Raw genomic sequence first — 18,499 nt, 5'->3', positions numbered from 1 at the left:
TCTGTGCTCTTGGAGCTCATTTCCATTTCTTTGTCTCAAAAAAATGATTGTATCATCTCCAGACAGGTCACAGGAGGTACACTGAATGCACACTGGATATGTTACACATCTGGTTTATATCCTCCTCCACTGAGCCACTTCATATCCCAGAATGCAGTATTTCTGTATTGTTGCCATATATCAAAACACAAAGACGCACAGACAGTGAAGCTAAGTGGACATAGCTACATGAGACACAATTAAAAATTTAATTAATTTAAAATAACCACTTCTCTTTTAAGCACAGGTCCCAATTCTTGAAGTAGAAGCAATATCAAACTGAAGAACCAGGCAACACAATGTAAACTTCTCCACTAGCCAAAAAAGACCAACAAACTTGGTATTCTGGGTTTTCATTATAACAGCCTTTTGGCATTTGTATATAATCCTGAAAGATTAATTTTAGGGACATAAAAAAGAAATTTCTATTTAGACAGAATTTGTGACAGTCTCTCAGTTTTCATGATATGGACTAAACCAGAGATTTCTATACTTGCCAGGTTTGTAGGTCATTTCTCAGGGGTCCATTGACCATACATTGCTCAGGGGCTTCAACAGAGGGGATAACATATGTCCTGTAGGCAACCAAAGGGCAAACACAATGAGAAAGCAGATCCTCCTTGCCTTCAGACTGGCATCCACTGCCCCTTCTCTGCCAGTTCATCTACTTTCCTCTTATGAGACAGGACAAATCTTTCTTGGCCAGCACAGGGCAATAGCTCTGGAGGCAGTGTGAAAGGAAAGCACTGTGCCAACAATAATCCCTGCAGCACTGTCACTGTGGGCCAAGAGATCCTCTGGGCATGGGAGAAAGTACTTGATGCTGCCTTGTGCTTCTCTGAGTCTGGCAGTCTGACTTCAAAAGTGTTTTGTTCCATAAGCAGGTTTGGTCGGGCCTGTTATCAGCAACAGAAATTTTCTTTGGGTTCATGTGTAAATTTGAGCTAATCTTTATTCCGATCTGCTCAGTGTTTCAGACTAGTGTAGTGACAGAAGCCAGGCAGGGTTACAGCCATCACTTGATGCGATGACCTGGCACGGTTCTGAGGCAAGCAGGCAATGCTGGTGGACTGCCTGACAGGCTGGCAGATGGACAGATGGGCTGCCTGACTGACAGCCAAGCAGACAGTTGTGCTGGGCAGCCCCAGAGCAAGCAGGTTCATGAGTGGCTGGAGTGTGTAGCCGCTTGGCACTGCAACCACCGTGTGAAACTGAAATGTTATGAGGGAATCGGGCATCCCAAAGATCAGCTCTTGTAATTGAAATCTCAGGTTCTATAAGCAGCTGGGTTTGAAAAAAAGGCCCTCTGTGTGTCAGACATGGGCCCTGGAAAGGTGTGACAGCAATGGGGGCTGGCATGGGCAGCACAGGGATGAAACATGCTGGGGAGAGGGGCAGCACTGATTGCTCATTGTATCCATCACCCCAAAACGTACATGCACACCTGCACCTACACTCACCCAGTTTTACTCTGATTTGTTGCTGGATTGAATTAAGCTGAAGGATCAAAGAGCAAAGCTGGGACACTGTTTCCACACAGAGCATTGGCAGGGACTCAGCTCTCAGACACCAGCCCAGTGTTTGTCCCCGCTGGCCTTACCTGATTCAATCAAAATACAGCCAAAGGTCTTCTGTCTCCAGCCCTAGCTGCCTCCCATCACATCCCCCTCAGCTTTCTTCCTACGTGGTCTCCTTCCAACTTTGCCCCATGTTCTCCAAAATGCCAGAAAGTGTACTTCTCTTTTTTTTCCCCTGGAGTTGGCATTCAAGCTGGAAGCAAAGATATTTCTGTCTGGTCAGAGAGGGGGAGTATCTTTTCCAAATGTTTTTGAAATAGGCACATCAAACTTTATGACATTCCTTTTAGAACAGTGGATTCTATTTTCCTTATATAAACTTTGGCGGAGCAATTTTCCATGCCCGCATACATGCAGACTGCCTTATTCCTGGTTTTGGGGAGGCTGGGTCTCCATTAATTGAGCAGTGCACACGGTTTCTTAATGTGAGTTTGCATTTTTGGAAGCGTTACATCTTCAATTTTAGCCTAAGGTTCTATTGAAAGTGTGGTTCTCAATAAATAATAATATACAGTTATAGGGCTTTTTAGTTAAATGCAAACTCTTAGTGCTAATTTAAGCAGAATTGAGATACTTTATTTACGGGTTTGCTCAGAGCATACAGTTCATTATTCCACCCTAAAAATTTTAGGACAGTTGAGGTGATGTATTTATAATTCCTAAGTACCGCAGACTAATAACAATCAATTTGAGCAATGACATGCATTGTTCGTGTGATAGCAAAGGAGATCAGAAGGTGAGGTTTGTAGGCAGTAAAATCTGATCATGAGGCAAATGAGGTGAACAATGTCTGAATGCTAATGTTATGGTAAATGCTGATCTCCCTGATTTTCAGTAACCACTACAAATGCTTGCAACATCTAATCAACCCTGTCACTGCATGGGTGAACACAGCCATTGCGGTCTGAAGTGAGTAAGTTTATCTACATAATATATAGTGACATTATATGGGGAGATGTTTGTATGCCGCTTGCCGTAACAGGACTTGAGTTTTAACAGGAAACATTAGGCACTTCAATAATTGAATTCCAAAAACAAAAGGAAATTACCAAAACGTGCATAAGCTAATAAATACCTAGTATCTTTTGTAGTCTTTCTCTGCTGATAATGCTCTGTAACCATCTTTTATAGGATAGAGATAGCAGAAGAGCAAAGTTGAAAATAAATGAGACACGTGTGGTTTTTGAATTGGAGCAACAGTTAAAGAAAAAGTAACCTTGCTGTCATTTCATATATTTTCTTGTCTTGTTTAATTTAAGGAGTTGTGTTCTAAAAAAGCACGTTTTGGTGTTTCTGTTGTCCCTGTGCTTCTCTCTGTGCTGGTGATTTACTGTGTGTAGCCCAGAGCTGTAATCCATTTCTCCCTCTGTGCAGGCAAGTCATTCTGGGCACATGTGTGTCCTGCTGCTGAGAGACTGGAGCCACAGGTGCTGTTCACTTCAGACCTGCTCTTGAGAGAGTATGGTTTCAACAGCAAAGCTGTTGATGCATATGGAGCAGAATTAAAAGCTTGGGAATAAATTAACTAGGTGGCTTGAACATTTGTCATCCCTGGTATATAGGAAATAGATGAGCAACTGAAATTATGGGAGTAGCCTCCTCCTACCCCTTGGCAGCCATGAATTTCAGACCATGCAGGATGATTCCTTTTCAAAGCAGAACTGAAGATGCGTCAGCAGTCTGAGTGTGTAAATAATGCTGCAGCTCTTAGTAAGCCCAGTCAGTATATCATCCGTGCTAGAACCACGCCTCCTCGGGATGGATCCTAGCCAAAGTTAAAGCAGTGCCCTCTCTTCAGTGCACTGTCTGAAGTCTACTGTCAGATTATTTTGTTTGAGGGAAACCCCTCTCTTTCTTGGGTGGGATAAAACACTGTGAGTACCTTTGGGATGAGTCACCTCTAGGTGCTGCTGGGATGATTAGTACAAAGGATGACTGGTGGCAGAATGAAACGAGGCATCCACAATGTACACCCTTGGACAGATTAGTAGTATTGGGTAAGAAAGCTTTAACCTCCTTGGGCAGTTTAACTACAGCTACAGAATTTACCAAGTAGAGGAGGCTGTGCAGCTGATAAATGCACCCTAAACTGCACAGAAGTATCCCCAGTTCACTAAAGCTGGTGTGGAGGAGAGAACTGAGATAGTCCAATTCACACCTAAGGCTTGGGGTGAGAAATGGAAGATGTTTCTGACTCAGAGGTCATAATCTATTGTATCTAGGAGAGATTCTTTACTGAGGTTGGACTGGAAAGCTGTAACTGATACAATCACAGCTAATCAGTTCTATAGGCATGCACCAAAAAATAAATAATTTTACTTAGTATCAGCTGGAGGGATTTTGGTCTTTGACTCTATTTTTGTGATTGTTCACTTTGCTGAAACTCATTGCATAGAAGTGCCTCTTAAGAAATGCTTTTAGCCCCAAAGCCATATTAATATTTAAAATGTTTTTCTCATGCAGTGCAACAGCTGTGCAGTGTGAAATAGAAGACATTTTTCTCTTTCCCTGAGCAGCTCTAAAGCATCAAATGGAAAACAGAGAAGGGAAAAAAAAAAAAAAGTTTTGTTTCTGCTATGACTTTTATATAAAATACCAAATACTAACACCCCACCTCCCCAAGCCTCCTCGAATGCTGTAGATTTGATGTTAACAAAACTTTGTGTACCACTGAAATTCCCTCAAATATTGAGGACTTAAAAATAAATTACTCTGGGCAGAAAACATTCTTGAAAACTTTAATTTCTGCAGCTGGAATGCTGAAGTGCAATTCATATCCATCCACTGTTGAAACATAAGCTTAATTTCTATAATTCAGAGTACATTAAAATATCTGTAAATATATACATACATAAAAATAAACACAGACACAAGTCTACTGCATTTATTTGATTTGCTTTTGCTTTGAAATGAAGCTTGTTGCCTGTGAGCCTAAAATTGTGGTTTTCACAATTAGAAAATGAATAAATGTACATGCATGGTTGACAGAGCTGAAGGAAAACAAGCTACGGCCTACCATGGTGTCCCACGCTGGCTCTTGCCCTCAGATTTTAACATGGCCCTCCTCAGAATTGCCAATAAATGTTAGAATTGGAAAGAACAAGGTATGTCACGTCTTGGAACTGCTCCTTCCCTAAAGACACAGGCAGTATGCAATTCATATTTCAAGCTTTTCTTTGTATCCATGGGGGCTAGAATAATGTTTTCTAAATGCAAGATAAGATTCTGGTTTCTGCATGTGTCTCTGGGAGATGACCGGTAGCAGCTCAATCTTGATCCATCCCAGACAGTATTCCTAATACCAGACTGTTGGCCCCTTCCGTGTTAGCAAGGAAATTAGTAATATTTAGGATTTACCAAAATTGTATTTGGTAACAAGAGAAAAGAAAAAAGCTTGAATACCATGTATCACAGTGACTTTATTCCTGTGGAAGTTTGGAATTCACTGGGTGACTTTCATGGGCAAGATTTACTCATATTTTACAGAATGAGGTCCTGAATATTTATTTTTTAATTAAATTTTTAATTTATTTGTTTTTCAGGCTCAAGGCTTCTGATTATTGTGAATCATGGCATTCAGCTGTTGTGGAGTCTGAGAGTTTTCTCTACAATGACCTATTTGAAATGTGATTCATACGATAATACAGTATAGCTGTAGAGTAAAATAGTAGCAGCAGATAATACAAGATAGCACAGGGGGGACAATGTAGAATAACCTCATATAGACTAGAAACAAATCAAATCTACAGCTGCACAGTATTGCTGTGAACAATTCCCTATATGTATGGTTTTGGCCACAGATCTAGCTGGTATGTGAACAAAAGAGTATATCTCCTGATACTCTTTGTTTGCTGTGCAGAAATCTGTCCTTATTTAACCCTAAATACCTGTCAATTGCTTCCACGAAGAATTTGCTTTGTGAACATAACATTTCAAAAGATTTTTTTTTTTTTTTAAGTCATTGCAGTTTCATATTTAGAAAGGCCAGGAATCCAACACATCCTACTCTGAGTAGGGCTCTTTGATGGGTTGGGATGCTGCATGAATGATAAATATATCCACAGACTCAGAGTAAATATTCAATGGCATGTAACTAAGGTATAAAGGAGTAAATTTTATACAAGTTGGCCACAGACGCCTTGTCATTTCCCAGTAAATTAAAGAGTCTTCCATTGGACCTATAAATTTATCATACTAGTATTCTTCCATGACGACAGAAACAGCCTGACCCTGTTTTGATGGAGTGTTCTATTCCCTACAGATAACAAGAGCCCAGTGCTGTTCCCGTGTGTACCATGGCACCAATAAATTAAGCACAAAACCCTTTTTGCGGCTTTTCCTGTGGCTGCCACTCAGTGTTAGTCTTTCTTTTTTACTGTTTTTTTTTTTTTTTTTCCCAGAACCTTGATCACAGTCTTTGCCAGAAAAAAAAAAAAAAAAAAAAAAAAGTGCTCTGCTAATTACTTATAGGCTTATAAGCCATGTTTTGATATCAGAAGCATAGCAGTAGGATGGAAATCTTTCTCCCATTATGAATCACATGGTAGGTCACCAGTATTGCCCAGTGTCCCCGGTTCCTTCCCAGCACAAGCTGATCCAATGTAATAGAGTTGGAGGCCATACTATTAGCCTGGATTAATTTCAGACTCCAGATCTGCGTGTGTCTGAGGTAAAACTACTACCTCCTTTGCTTAAAATCCTGTGGGTTTACATATTTACCCCTCCTCAAGACACCCTGAATGTCAGATCTTGCCCATGATTGCAGAGCGTCTCTCCTGGCGGAGTGGAGCAATGCTGTGCTCTGCAAGGAATGGAGACTTCAACATTGTGCTGCACTTATGAAACAATCCTTGAGTGGTGTAAAGAGCCAGGTGGGAGTGAGCTGGGGCAAGGAGGGAGAGCTCTGATCTTACACCAGACAGGATGAGGCCAAACCATGTGCTGTGAAGGAACTGCCACATCCTAGGCAAGAGTTGCTTGTACAGGAAAATGTTGCTATTGCTCTGTGATTGGGAGGTAAAGATTCTCCCTCCCGTATGTTCCATGGGCACCTGCCTAGCTCTCTGGACAAAAGTGCTGCCAGGTGAAATTCAGAACTTCCTAGGTGTTGGATGATTTTCAACCCCAGGAGTAAAATGTTCAAAGTATCATGAAACCAAGTGTCTGAGCATAAAAATAGCCATGCCTGTGCTACGCAATTGTTTCTGCATAATTACTGAGGATCAGATTTTGAGAAAGCTCAATTACAATTTTTATGGACTTTTGAGTTCCCTCCATAATCAATGAAAAGATATGTACACTAATAGAATGTCTATTTTGATAATCTATTTTAGGATTAAAGGAGTCATGACCTAGAAAGAACTGATAAATCCCATCTTTGTTAATTATTAATTTAAGAATGCTGCATTTACATTTGATCCATTCCTATTACTGCTAAGGCTTACTTTTATGTTTGTCTTTTTCTTCTATGCAGTTATGCAGCAAACCCTGTTTATATAAATCACCCATGACTGATCACACCTCCGATGTCCGTGAGGTACATGAGCTCTACTGTAGTCATCTTATGGACATTGCTTGGCCCATTGTCTCCCAACCAGAGATGGGCAAACCTGTCATTGCCCCGGACTTAGTTTAAAGCTGTGTCTCTAACTGATCGATAGAGGCTGTGACAACACTCAGAGTGGTTGATCTTTGTCTGTTAGGCCTGGTTTTAGCCAAAAGCAAAACTGGCCCACCAAAATGTGAGCAATCTGCTGGTTGAACTGGATAAATATATGTACTAGAAATATATCTTTTAAATAACCAGAACAAGCTCTTATTCTGCAAATAACTGTGTGCATGAATAATTTTTCTCATCTGCTTGAAGTTTATTACTGATGCTGAAACTAATCCCAGTGTGTGGGAAATGTATAGAAGTACATCCTGATTGCATTAAGTAGAATATTGGGCTCAGTTGGTGTCTGGACAGTCAAAGTGCTGTGGATCTGATAATTGAGACATTTTGTGGACTGGATTCTGGTCTCAGTTTTATAGGCACTGTAGGCACATATTCAGAGTCACACCAAAAGAGTTCAAGAGCAAATCTCTAAGCCAATTATATTCTGAACATTTGGAGCATTTCAGTGAACTCATTTTTTGAAGCCGCTTTATAGTAGCTCTTTATTCTGAAAAATTCAAAGTGAAGCAATATTCTACCCCACTTTGTCTTTGGTCTAAGATCTATATTTAGACTCAGTTTAATAAAGGTATGTGTATGATGCTCATGTTATAGACTCAGTGCAAAAAAGAGAGATGCCCAAATGGATCCTTAGATCCAAATCCCCCCCCAAATTTTGAAAAAAATTGTGCTTCAACTGATCATTACTTACTGAAATATCATGAAAAAAAGACAGGAATTACCAAGATGAGTTTGAGATTTGGAATAATACTAACACTTCAAACTTTTGGTTTCATGTTGAGCCTACACTGGGCTGGACATGCCTCTTTGATAGAACAAGGATAGTTGTATTGGGTCAAAGTTCATTGAGCTTTTTCTGATTTTTACTGTTTTTCATTTTAGTACATATCTTTACCCCCAGACTTGAAAAAGGATTAAAATGCCAGAATGGAAACAGATCATTCAGCATTTCTAATCATGTACCAGAAATATCAAGAAACGTAGTTCTCACAAGATTTTCTACTCTTTGTAGACCATAAAAGGCTCAGATAACCTTCTAAAGTCCACTCTGATCTCTTTAGTCATTAAACTTTTACTGAGAATCTAAGCTAGATTCCTACTGTAGTGATCACATTCAATCAATTCAATTTCACTCCACCACTTCAGAAGTTGTTTATGCATTCATTCATTCATTATGACAGAGTAACAGAAGTCTTCATTCAAAACAAGATTCTAACATTCAAAACAAGGCTTTAGCTATTGCAAAAAAAGCCCCAAAGTACTGCAGAGAAACATTTTTACACACGCTATTTATTTTAGATTGTTATAAGCATTTACTTTGTCTCTGTCTGTCATGTTCACTTTTCAGAAATGGTCCAGAGAAGCAGTACTATCATCATGAGTAGAAGAGTACACTCACCTGCTCAGCCTCCATGAGAAGCAAGCAAATACTGTATCATCGAAGCTACAAAGTGGTAAGTTTAATTTTGCATTTTCCACTAACTTCACCACTATGAAACTGAATTTCAAATAAAGCAAATGATTAACCTGAATTTCTGGAAATTCCAGTCTTAGTAAGTAAGTAGTTCTAGCGCATGTTCTCCTGAAAGGTAAGGCAGTCTGTAGAAACAGCCAGTTACTTGAACTGACAAATTGCTTAGTGGAAATAGTCTAGCTACTGCATATACTATTTATCTGGATGTTGTAATATCTTTTAGTCTTGGCCTTGCTGAAGAAGTTGATGCTTTCAAAAATTCCAGCCTTTGGCTCTTTTCCCTGAGTTGTTGTGTATTTAAATTAGAGTTGATATTAGTTATCTACTTTACAAGGGGTACTACATTTGAGGCCCTGGGCACAGTCTGGCTTTTCAGCACAGCACCTAACGCATGGTTCCCCAAGCTGCTAAAGATAATAAGCGTAATAAGATAATGTCATGTCGTGAATCCTTTTATCAATTAGCCTGCAGTTTACATTTTGGGGTTACTGAAGATAGATCAAATGAGACCTACTCTGAGAGGGAAGAGCTTCTACAAACACACAAAATCCTTTTTTAGGCTCTGTGTTTGAATGACAGACACTAAAAAGTCACAAGCCACTACAATGTGCTGTGTAGAAACTTTCAACCATTTCTTTCAACAGCATAATTAAGCGCAGCCACATAACCAGGCAGACACCACACTAGCATCCACATTCACAGCAATCTTGGATCCAAAGGGGAAAAAAATCAGCCATTTGCTAATGGTCTTTTTTTTTTTTTAATGGTCTAGAGGTGACTTTTTATTTCAATCATCTGAGTTGAACATTCTAAGAAAAAGGAGTAAAAAAACAAGGGGGGAGAAGGAGGGATGCAGGATTTTGAGTCAGCCATTGAGGACTGTGATGCCGTTTATATGCAGAAACAGTGGCATCTAGTGGGCAGTTTTTCAGATGAGAAAAGACAGCAGGCACTATAAAACAACTCAGTGATTAAAGCTAATGATATGTTTATCTCTTTCATAGATGAAAGATTTTCCCAAGTCTGTTGTAATCCTTTTCTGTAAAAGCATTTGGAAATCAACTCTTTTTCCAACTTTTCCATCTTCAGCATACAACTTTCAGAACACTTTTTCTTCCTATTTTCAGTATATTAAACCCTCTCGTGGCTTTCACATGCACATTCCAATTACTTAATGTCATATAGATGATCATAAATCTTCACCCAGTAGGAAACCTAATAGTTTGCATGCATGTATAAAAGTCTAGCATTTTCCCAAAAAATTTTAGACATGGACAAAAATAAACCTCCAACTGGTCCTTGAACACACTTGATCTCGTTCAATTTTAGATGATTTCAAGCAAAGCACAAGCTTTGAAGGAAGGGTCTGTGTAAAGGAAGAGAATAAAAATGCAGTAGAGCAGCCACATTGAAAGACTCTGAAAAAAGCTTAATTACATAATTTCTGTAGCTATAACTAAGTATAATGTTTATGCAGTGTTAGCTTTTTATGCTAATTATGTACAAGTTTTTTCACTGCTGAGTCATAGTAAATACTTGAGTTTATTTATTTATTCCTGACACTAAGATCCTGTTCTTTTATTAGTCCACTGGATTACACATAAAACACTGTATATATTTTACAGACATACAAAAATTTATAATAAGCAGGATGAGGGGCTGCTACATCCATGGCAATAGTCTAAAGCAGTCATGCTCACACCTTCCCTCTCTCTTCAGACTTCAGTGTTTGCCAGTGCTGAGCAAACTTCTGAAAGTCTGCTGTGTTGTGATGGCCTCTTTTTCTTTGGATGTCTCTCAGGTAGGTTGAAGGGTGTTTTTCTGTTTACTTGCAGGGCCCAAATTAATTTGTATGAATGGAGGACTTGGCTTCTTAAATCTGGCAGAAGAGCTGGCTGTCTTAAAAATAAATACCTTGGCTATGTTCTTCATGATCACAGGATTACAGAGGCACTGATAGTCTTCAGTCTAGCTTTTTCTTCTTTACCCTCATAATTTTCTGTTTTCTCTCTTTTTCTTTACACTTTTTTCTACCTTTATTCTCTATATTTCAAACTGTCCTGTATAGTGTCTGCTGTTTTTCTTGTCTTTGTGGACCAGGAGGTACTTCAATGGTCAGTACTACCACAAAACAGAAGTGTAGTTACTTTTAAGAGAGAATTTACTTTTGTAAATAAGCTTAAGTGCTGGAATTCTAGAAACACTGGTAATGGTTTTGATTTGAATCTGAGTGCAAATACGGGTTGGCTCTTTTGCCCATTGAATCAGCCTGACACAAATGTGGGCTAAAGACTATCAACGCTATACCAAAATGTCTTCCCTTATGAAGTGGGAGAGAACATGGAACAGGGACCTGGAAGTACTTCACCTATCTGTTTCTAGTTTTCTCCTTGTAAATTAGACTTAATTATACTTAACTTTTCTTTGGAGATACCTATATGAGATCCTTCAGCCCTAATGTGGAAAAGCAAACTTAATAAGCAATCTCTCTTCCATGTGTTTGCTTTAGGATAAGCTCAGTGTTACTGAAGTAGACCTAGATTCTACTATTTAACACTACTTGCTAGTTATGTAACTCATGACTGCATATAACTAGGTGGGAGTTCTTTTATTTCAGAGAAGTACTTTAATCAACTTTGTGTGGGTGAAAATTGGCATAATTGGGATTGGCATGAATTTATCACTGCACAAGAAAAAAACAGAGCCAGGATTCCACCTAATGACTTTAACTTCAGGAGAGATATGTAAATTGAGATCTACCTATTGAGAGTATTATGAATGAAGCACACAATAGAAGCCCGATTATACTTTTTTACACTCCCAGATTTAATCTATGATTTCATCTTGACACTAGGGGAAAGCAAGCCTTTGATGCTTTGAGATTTAAATTATTTCCTTCGAGTCATCTAAGAGAGCTCTCTTACTGGAAGAAAAGTATACTAGGACAGTCGATCTATTTCAGCCTATCAAATGCTCCAGTGCAGCAGTAATTACCTTATGTATCTTAATAAAATTGTGTTTTATTTTGCTACCAGTCCTCAGGCTCTTAGTGTGACTGCAGTGAGGAACTCTGAAAGTTACTTTGGTCCATTCATAACTAATTCTATTGCCATTACAGACTGTAACAGTCATATAGCCATGAAGACATTTTTCATGTTGTTTTGCAGATATCATATGTTTACCATCTGACTGTGTACGATATTCTCTACCAAGGCATAAGCTATAAACACAGTGAGAAAAGGGATGGCTGGATACATGTGCCTGACCTGGCAGAATTATAAAGGAAAGGGAAAAGTTGTGCAGAGAAACTACAAAATTTAGACTGCACCTCAGTGCTTCCCAGCTGCTGATCCTAGAAAGTCCTCTGACGTTTCCTTAGTACTCCATAATACTGAGCCTCACTTCCAGTGATTTTTGTCAGCATGTAGTATGGAAGACTAAGGCAATGAAATAATCTGAAAATGGTTTTGAATCAAGCTTTTATTATGAAATAATACATGAAATACTCATCAGGCAATTAAACATAGATTAGTGTTGCATAAATGTTATGTCTTTGTACATTATTTTCTTTAACCTAGAAAACTGTAATTAAGGATTCCTCCAAAGTCCAGAAAGCTGGCCTTCTCTTCATGTTTATATTCTCCAATTTTCTATGAACCTCTCCCTCTAAGCTCCTTTTGCTTCAGACAGTATAAAGCTGTACCCTTAAAAAGCATACTGTACGACTAATCAGTGATTTATTCTTGCCCATACCTCAGAAACTGAGGGAAAACCTTGATTTATTTATTCATGCATGCAATCATTACTGGTAGAAAATATATGGTGGTCTATAACACATCTAGCCATTTAGAGCTGGAAGTTTTTCTATATCACTGGGATTGTACTGTATTGCAAAGAGTTTCAGCTCTGCAATGGGGATGTAGCCAATGCAGGAATAATCTGGTCCTCCTTAACACAGTCATAGTATATATCCTCTTCAGTGCTCCTGAAGAGATCTACAGGAAAAAAAAAAAAAGAAAATATAATTAAAAAACATGCTGACATTGGCCATACTAGTAACATATTAAGGGCTTCAAATAATTTAAGCACTTTTCTAACATGAATTCTTCACAATTGCCTACGAGCAGCTATTGTGAAGAATTACAATAGCTAAGTGAGACAGTTTTCAACTGTGTTTCAGCTGAAAGATTTTTTGAAAACTGCAACTTACCTCCAAGGACTAAGGTTTGGGAATTTTATAGTTTTGCTTTAAAATACGTTTCAGACCTTTGGCTTATTGTGGATTAACATAGCTTCATTGAAGTCTACTTCAACATCCAGATTTTCAAAGGTATTTCGATATGTACAGGTACAAATAGATAGCAGAATTATAAGTAGACAAACTTTCTGTCTTTTGAAAGAGATCAGCCCTGACAGACACCATCTCTGTATTCTACTGCTTAAATGCTTTTGAAAGTATGGAGCTAAATCTGCAACTTTTTAAATCTGCAATTTTTTGTTCTATAAAGTTAACTGTGAGTGATATAGCATCACTGTTATAGTGATGATTCAAATTTATCCCAGATGACAAATTTCATGTCTGTTTAAAGAATGTAAGCAGGAAGGCTTATCCTGTTACAAAAATATACAGCTGTAGGTGTATCTTTTCTTTTTGGCATCACAAACAGCTATTGGGTAATTGGAAGAATTTATGATTAATACTTGTGTTTTACAATCCTATACATTCCTTACCTCAATACATCACATTTTTCTAATGTAGTGGTAACTTGATAGTGCATGCAAAACACACAAGGAAAAAAAGGATGACCATATCACACACCTAATGTGCATGGAGTACATAGGGATGTGTTATTTTGTCACTGATTGGTTTGTGCATAGTGCCTGGTTTCTGAGCTTTGAAGTATACTTTGGAGTATATTTTCCCCCTGAACCCTATGATGTGTATGATAAACAGAGGCAGTAAAGCAAATGATGCTGTCTGATGTTGAAAATCATAAACAGAACTAATAATCGATGCAAGCTTTGTAAAAATGTTCTATGATAAAGTTTACCAACATGTGTACTAAATAGTGAATTCCACTTAAAAAATCAGCAGCTAGAAAATTATGGCAGCTGAGATAGTGCAGAAGAGGTTCAACTGCTAGCAGGTCAGACTGCATCTTAAATATCTTAAAGATTACAACTATGAGTTTAATCCTACCACAGTCCTACTGAGAGGTGAGTGAACAAGTACAAGACTTAAAGAGATGGGTTGGAAAAGGAGCACACAAGCAAACAGGAAAGAAATAGGAGCAATCCGAAGCAACATTAGTAAGAATGTTGTGCAGTCACCAACTTATATCCATATAGCAGAGAAATGCATAACCAGATGTTTTATTAATATGAACAGAACTGCAGTGACACAGTTGATGCCTAGGACACTTATGTTCCCTGCCACTGCTCTGTTGCCAGACACCTTTCAGCACAAGGTACTTCCTCCAGCCATGGGTTATTCCCTCCCCTTCCAGTTTGTGGCTCGGCCTTTTATTATGAAGAAATACACACTGTAAAAGAAATATATATACCGACTGCAGGGTAAGCAAAACCATTAGATTGGATGCACTAAGTCCCGGTTGCAGTGTGGGAGGCAATGTGGATTCAACCAGTGTTCAAGGAATTGTTCTTCTGATCTCTGCTCCAAGCGCTGGAGGTAAAGCATATACTCCTATTTAAAGAAAAGGAAAGTAATTTAATTATGTAATCACTCAAGTCTAATGTCAGGCCAATGAACTAGGAAAATCCTGTAGCTTATACAAGAGAAATTAATTTACCCCCTAAAATTATCAAATGTAATGAAATGACGTTGCTAGTCAGCTTTCCCCAACCTAGCAATATTTAATGAATGACATCATCATCCAGATCAGTAAAGGTGTTGAGCAAGAATTTTACAACCATATTCATAAATTAGGAATTCTGCATATACATTTCTTATTTGCATACTGACACAAAAGCCTCTGTTGGTTCTAAGGGTACAGAAGGATTCTCACAGATAGGTCTGTTGTAGCCTCTCTTGAAAACTGATTCCTGATGATTAAAAATTATTAACCCCTTAGGATCATGTGGCAGTACTATGAAGGGTTCTAGTAAGTAGCATGCATCAGTGCTGATTGGTCTTTCTGTGATACATAAAATAATTTCCCATATTAATTTATAGGGGGTTTGGTATAAGCAGCAAGTTATCAAACTAAAGTGGGCTATGTACCAAAAACTTGACTGCCGTCAGGAACAAAATTTACTTTTAAAAAGTTACAGTCCCAGTGCATGTGGGCTCATAAACTAGATACATTTTTTCAAAATATACCCCCATTGCTTTGCACAGTAGGCATTGTAGGAATGGAAGCTGTAGCATAAACCCTTTGCACTGGCCAAGCGTTCCTGCTGTCATCCAGTTCTGCACTCTTTGTGCTGACCAGAGGGTTGGTACGCTGGGTTCCAGCAGGAAGCATTAGTATCCTGCCTTTTACAGTGCTTTCTGTCCTCTCAGCACAGGGAGGCTTGGCTCAAATCCATCTGTGAGCCTGCGTTATGCACTTGTGGGGAACAGCACTATGTGACTGAGAAGATGCCACATGATAAAAAACAGGGTCTTAGTCAAAGTAAGATTAAAACATGCTGATAACATAAATGACATTTTTAAAATAATCAAAGATGGCAGATTTTGCTGTCTGTAACTGAGCAGGCTTTTTGACTGAAACAGCACTGCGGAAGTCAAATAGTGTCACAAAGAATTGCAAATTACATTCCCCAGCTCAGCATGATCTGGCCTAGTACAAACAGCTTTTGCTTAAAATAGATGAACAGAGGTGGGTTCATCCCAGCATTCATTTCATTCTACTACAAAGAATCCATACAAAATCAGTTTTTCTCCTTGAACCGGTGGTAGAACTGTGCAGAGATACAGCTACAGCAGTCATGCACCTTCATTCACAGGGGAAAATCTCCATGTTCCACATGGCAGGGAGGGATAGTTTTTTTATCAGAAGATATTTCTTTTTCTACTGAAAACCTTGACATTTAGTGAGAAAACCAAATACTCTTATGTTTGGGTTTTCTTGCAGAAAGTCATCATTGTTGTATAGGAAAAAAAATAAATATAAAAAGAAGGTTGGAATTTCTTAACAGAAGTTTGCTACTAATTGTGGTAGGATGGAAAGTGGCAAGGACAGAGCAGCTGAGGTCAGTAATCATAAATACACTTAGTTAGCCCTAGCTCCCTCTACTCCCCACCTAGAATCATAGAATCATAGAATATCTCAAGTTGGAAGGGACCCATCAGGATCATCGAGTACAATTCCCTGCTCCTCACAGGACTACCTAAAACTAAACCATATGACTAAGAGCATCGTATGTATGCATGTAGCTCCCTACAATACAGGATTTAACCCAAACCAACTTCTCTACTGTTTGATTTATTTTGTATTTAATATACGTTATATTTACTATATATTATATAATCATGGTGGTATATTAAGCATAAGCACAGATGGGAGCTGTATTCCCGCTAATTTTCAAAAACTACAAGGCTCATGTAACAACAGCTTAGAAATCAACCCAGTCCTGAATGTTGTGGGCAGCAGTGAAGCCCATGCCAACTGGGTTTGGGCTCTGTGGTACAGTCTACATTGTACAAGATTGCTAACACGCATGGTGCAATATCCCTGCGACAGCTTTGATTTGTGGTGGCCGTCACTCTTGACAAAGAAGCGTGTACATCAGGAGTGGTGTACAGCCAGGTGGATTCTTTTTGGCTGGTATACAATAACCATTGGAAAGGGAAAACCACAAGCTGTCTCCGCAAGCCTGGCACATGCTGAGCTCAATCCTGCAAGGTGCATAGCACTCTTCATGTCCCACGGAGTTCAGAAGTGCTCAGCACCTTGCTAAACTGAGCCCCTTGTGTTTGTCATATGTGTATGATCTATTGTGTGCTTTCTAGCTTCTGCGGGTTTTGCCTCTTCAGAACCATGTCATTTTAGCACAGTTTATTTACTTTGGAAAGAAATAGGCAGTAATTTTAAAATACCTTAAGTACCTCTTGAGAAGTGCAGAATTATATGTTACATCTTGTCAAAGCAAGTAAAACAGAATGCTCTTTAATTCTTTTTCTTGTGTTGTGATATGGTTTAGAAATAAATAAATGTAAATATTGTATGCAAAAAAAAAATGCTCCTGCATTCAGCTAGCAACTAAGAACTACCACATCGTAACAAACCATCCTATCTGTAGCATTCATAAATAAGTGAATGAAACTAAGTGATTTCAAAAGCTAGTTCAGAATACCTCAATCTCCACACTGACCACTGACACCTACATCTCCTTTCTGCCTTGAGTGCAGAATGTACTGTAAGCAGAAGACATTTCCTGTTATTTAGTTTTTCAGGAACAACCTGATGAAATCCACATTTCTATAAATGAAAAGCCACTTTATTCTCAGTAATTTAATCGGCATTTTTGAAGCATGATAAATAATTTCCACATTCTGCAAGCATAAATTTCCTGAGCAATAGTCAGTACTTATAGAATGCTGCTTAAAAGTAATTGAAAGAATGTAAAGGGGATTTTTAATATTTCACGGAAGAACTCAGGTGCTTAAAATGGTGATATTTATAATGTACTGCTGGGAATCTATAGAAATTTATTACTAAGCACAACTGTTTTGAGGGTTTTGGTGTTGGTTTTTTTTTAGTTAATGTAATTTAAAAATAAATAACATAAATCACCCTCATTGGCTCATCAGGGAAACCAGCTTTTCTTGGTCTATCTTCACGACGAGTTCTCAGAATCTGTTTGGCATCTTTTTCAGTCAAAATTGGTGAAGTGTCTAAAGACAGAAAAGCAGAAATTAGTTCTGAAATTATTAAAAAGTTAATATTTTATCTGTCAGTTGTAAAATGAAATGTCTCCAAACCTGATTTTTGTCTATATACAAAGTGTTCTTTCATTACAGCCCCTTCCCAGGGGATATTGCATTCCAGGAGATATGAGTGGAATTTTAAACCATTTTTATACTTGTGCTTTCTATAGTTTTACCAGTATGAAGAAAACCCTACATATTCATTTTACTCTCTAAAATGAGAAAATATAACAGCACCATCTAACCACTGACATTAGTAACTCTTCCAGTTATTTGTTCTTTTCTGTGTTGCTTTACTTTTTAGGACTATTTTTCAAAGTAATGAGTTAGACTTTTGTTGCAAAGGAGAGATTGCATTGAACATTTAACTTGCAGAACCTTGGCAAAATAATATTAAAATAGTAAGATAGTAAAATGAAACTTTTTGGTTTTATAATAAATGACTCGAGTGTGGTAATGCAGAGAGTAAAACATCAGATACAAGAGCATGATTGTTAAAAATCAAATCAAATATAAAAATAGTTAAGTATTAAAAATTAAGTATGAAGATACTAAAATACAAGGTGGATGAACTAATACTGTTACAGTATGTTCTGCAGCTTTACATACATACACAGGTTTGTTTTATATAAACTCCTACCTGTAAAAGTGGTCATCAGGACCAAATAGGAGACAAACACAAGTAACTTCTTCATTTTGATTCTGCTTTCTCTCAGCCTGTTCCAGAATGAGTAACGCTGGCTGAGGTATTAGCCTATTTGAAGTAGCTACGTCAGTCACAAATGTTTGTTTATGCTTTAACTAATTTGAGTTGATAGTTTGATTTTGAAGACATCTGG

The 18,499-nt window shown here is 38.2% G+C and overlaps 1 protein-coding gene across 1 annotated transcript; it reads right to left on the bottom strand.

Annotated features, from left to right (window-relative positions):
* Positions 1-12,235: 12,235 nt before the first annotated feature.
* On the bottom strand, positions 12,236-18,387 carry CUNH17orf67 (chromosome unknown C17orf67 homolog). The gene is made up of 4 exons (XM_009972725.3): positions 18,301-18,387; positions 17,527-17,627; positions 14,332-14,471; positions 12,236-12,762 (listed from the first exon to the last, which is right to left on the bottom strand). The coding sequence occupies exons 1-3, from the start codon at positions 18,353-18,355 to the stop codon at positions 14,355-14,357; spliced, it is 273 nt and encodes a 90-aa protein (XP_009971027.1). The 5' UTR covers positions 18,356-18,387; the 3' UTR covers positions 12,236-12,762; positions 14,332-14,354.
* Between the last annotated feature and the right edge of the window lie 112 nt (positions 18,388-18,499).

The sequence above is a fragment of the Tyto alba genome, unplaced genomic scaffold (genome assembly GCF_018691265.1).
Source record: "Tyto alba isolate M040663 unplaced genomic scaffold, T.alba_DEE_v4.0 Super-Scaffold_39, whole genome shotgun sequence".
In the NCBI taxonomy this organism is placed as follows: domain Eukaryota; kingdom Metazoa; phylum Chordata; class Aves; order Strigiformes; family Tytonidae; genus Tyto; species Tyto alba.
Note: the sequence above shows the minus strand (reverse complement) of the source record. Positions and strands in the feature narration are given on the sequence as shown.

Bases quoted from the DNA above. Each gene is read 5' to 3' on its own strand.
- CUNH17orf67 (XM_009972725.3), bottom strand. From the start codon at position 18,355: ATGAAGAAGTTACTTGTGTTTGTCTCCTATTTGGTCCTGATGACCACT. The intron at 17,628-18,300 runs GTAGGAGTTTAT...TTCTGTCTTTAG, and splicing joins CCTGATGACCACTTTTACAG to ACACTTCACCAATTTTGACT. The intron at 14,472-17,526 runs GTGATTTATGTT...TTCTTTAAATAG, and splicing joins TCCCTGATGAGCCAATGAGG to GAGTATATGCTTTACCTCCA.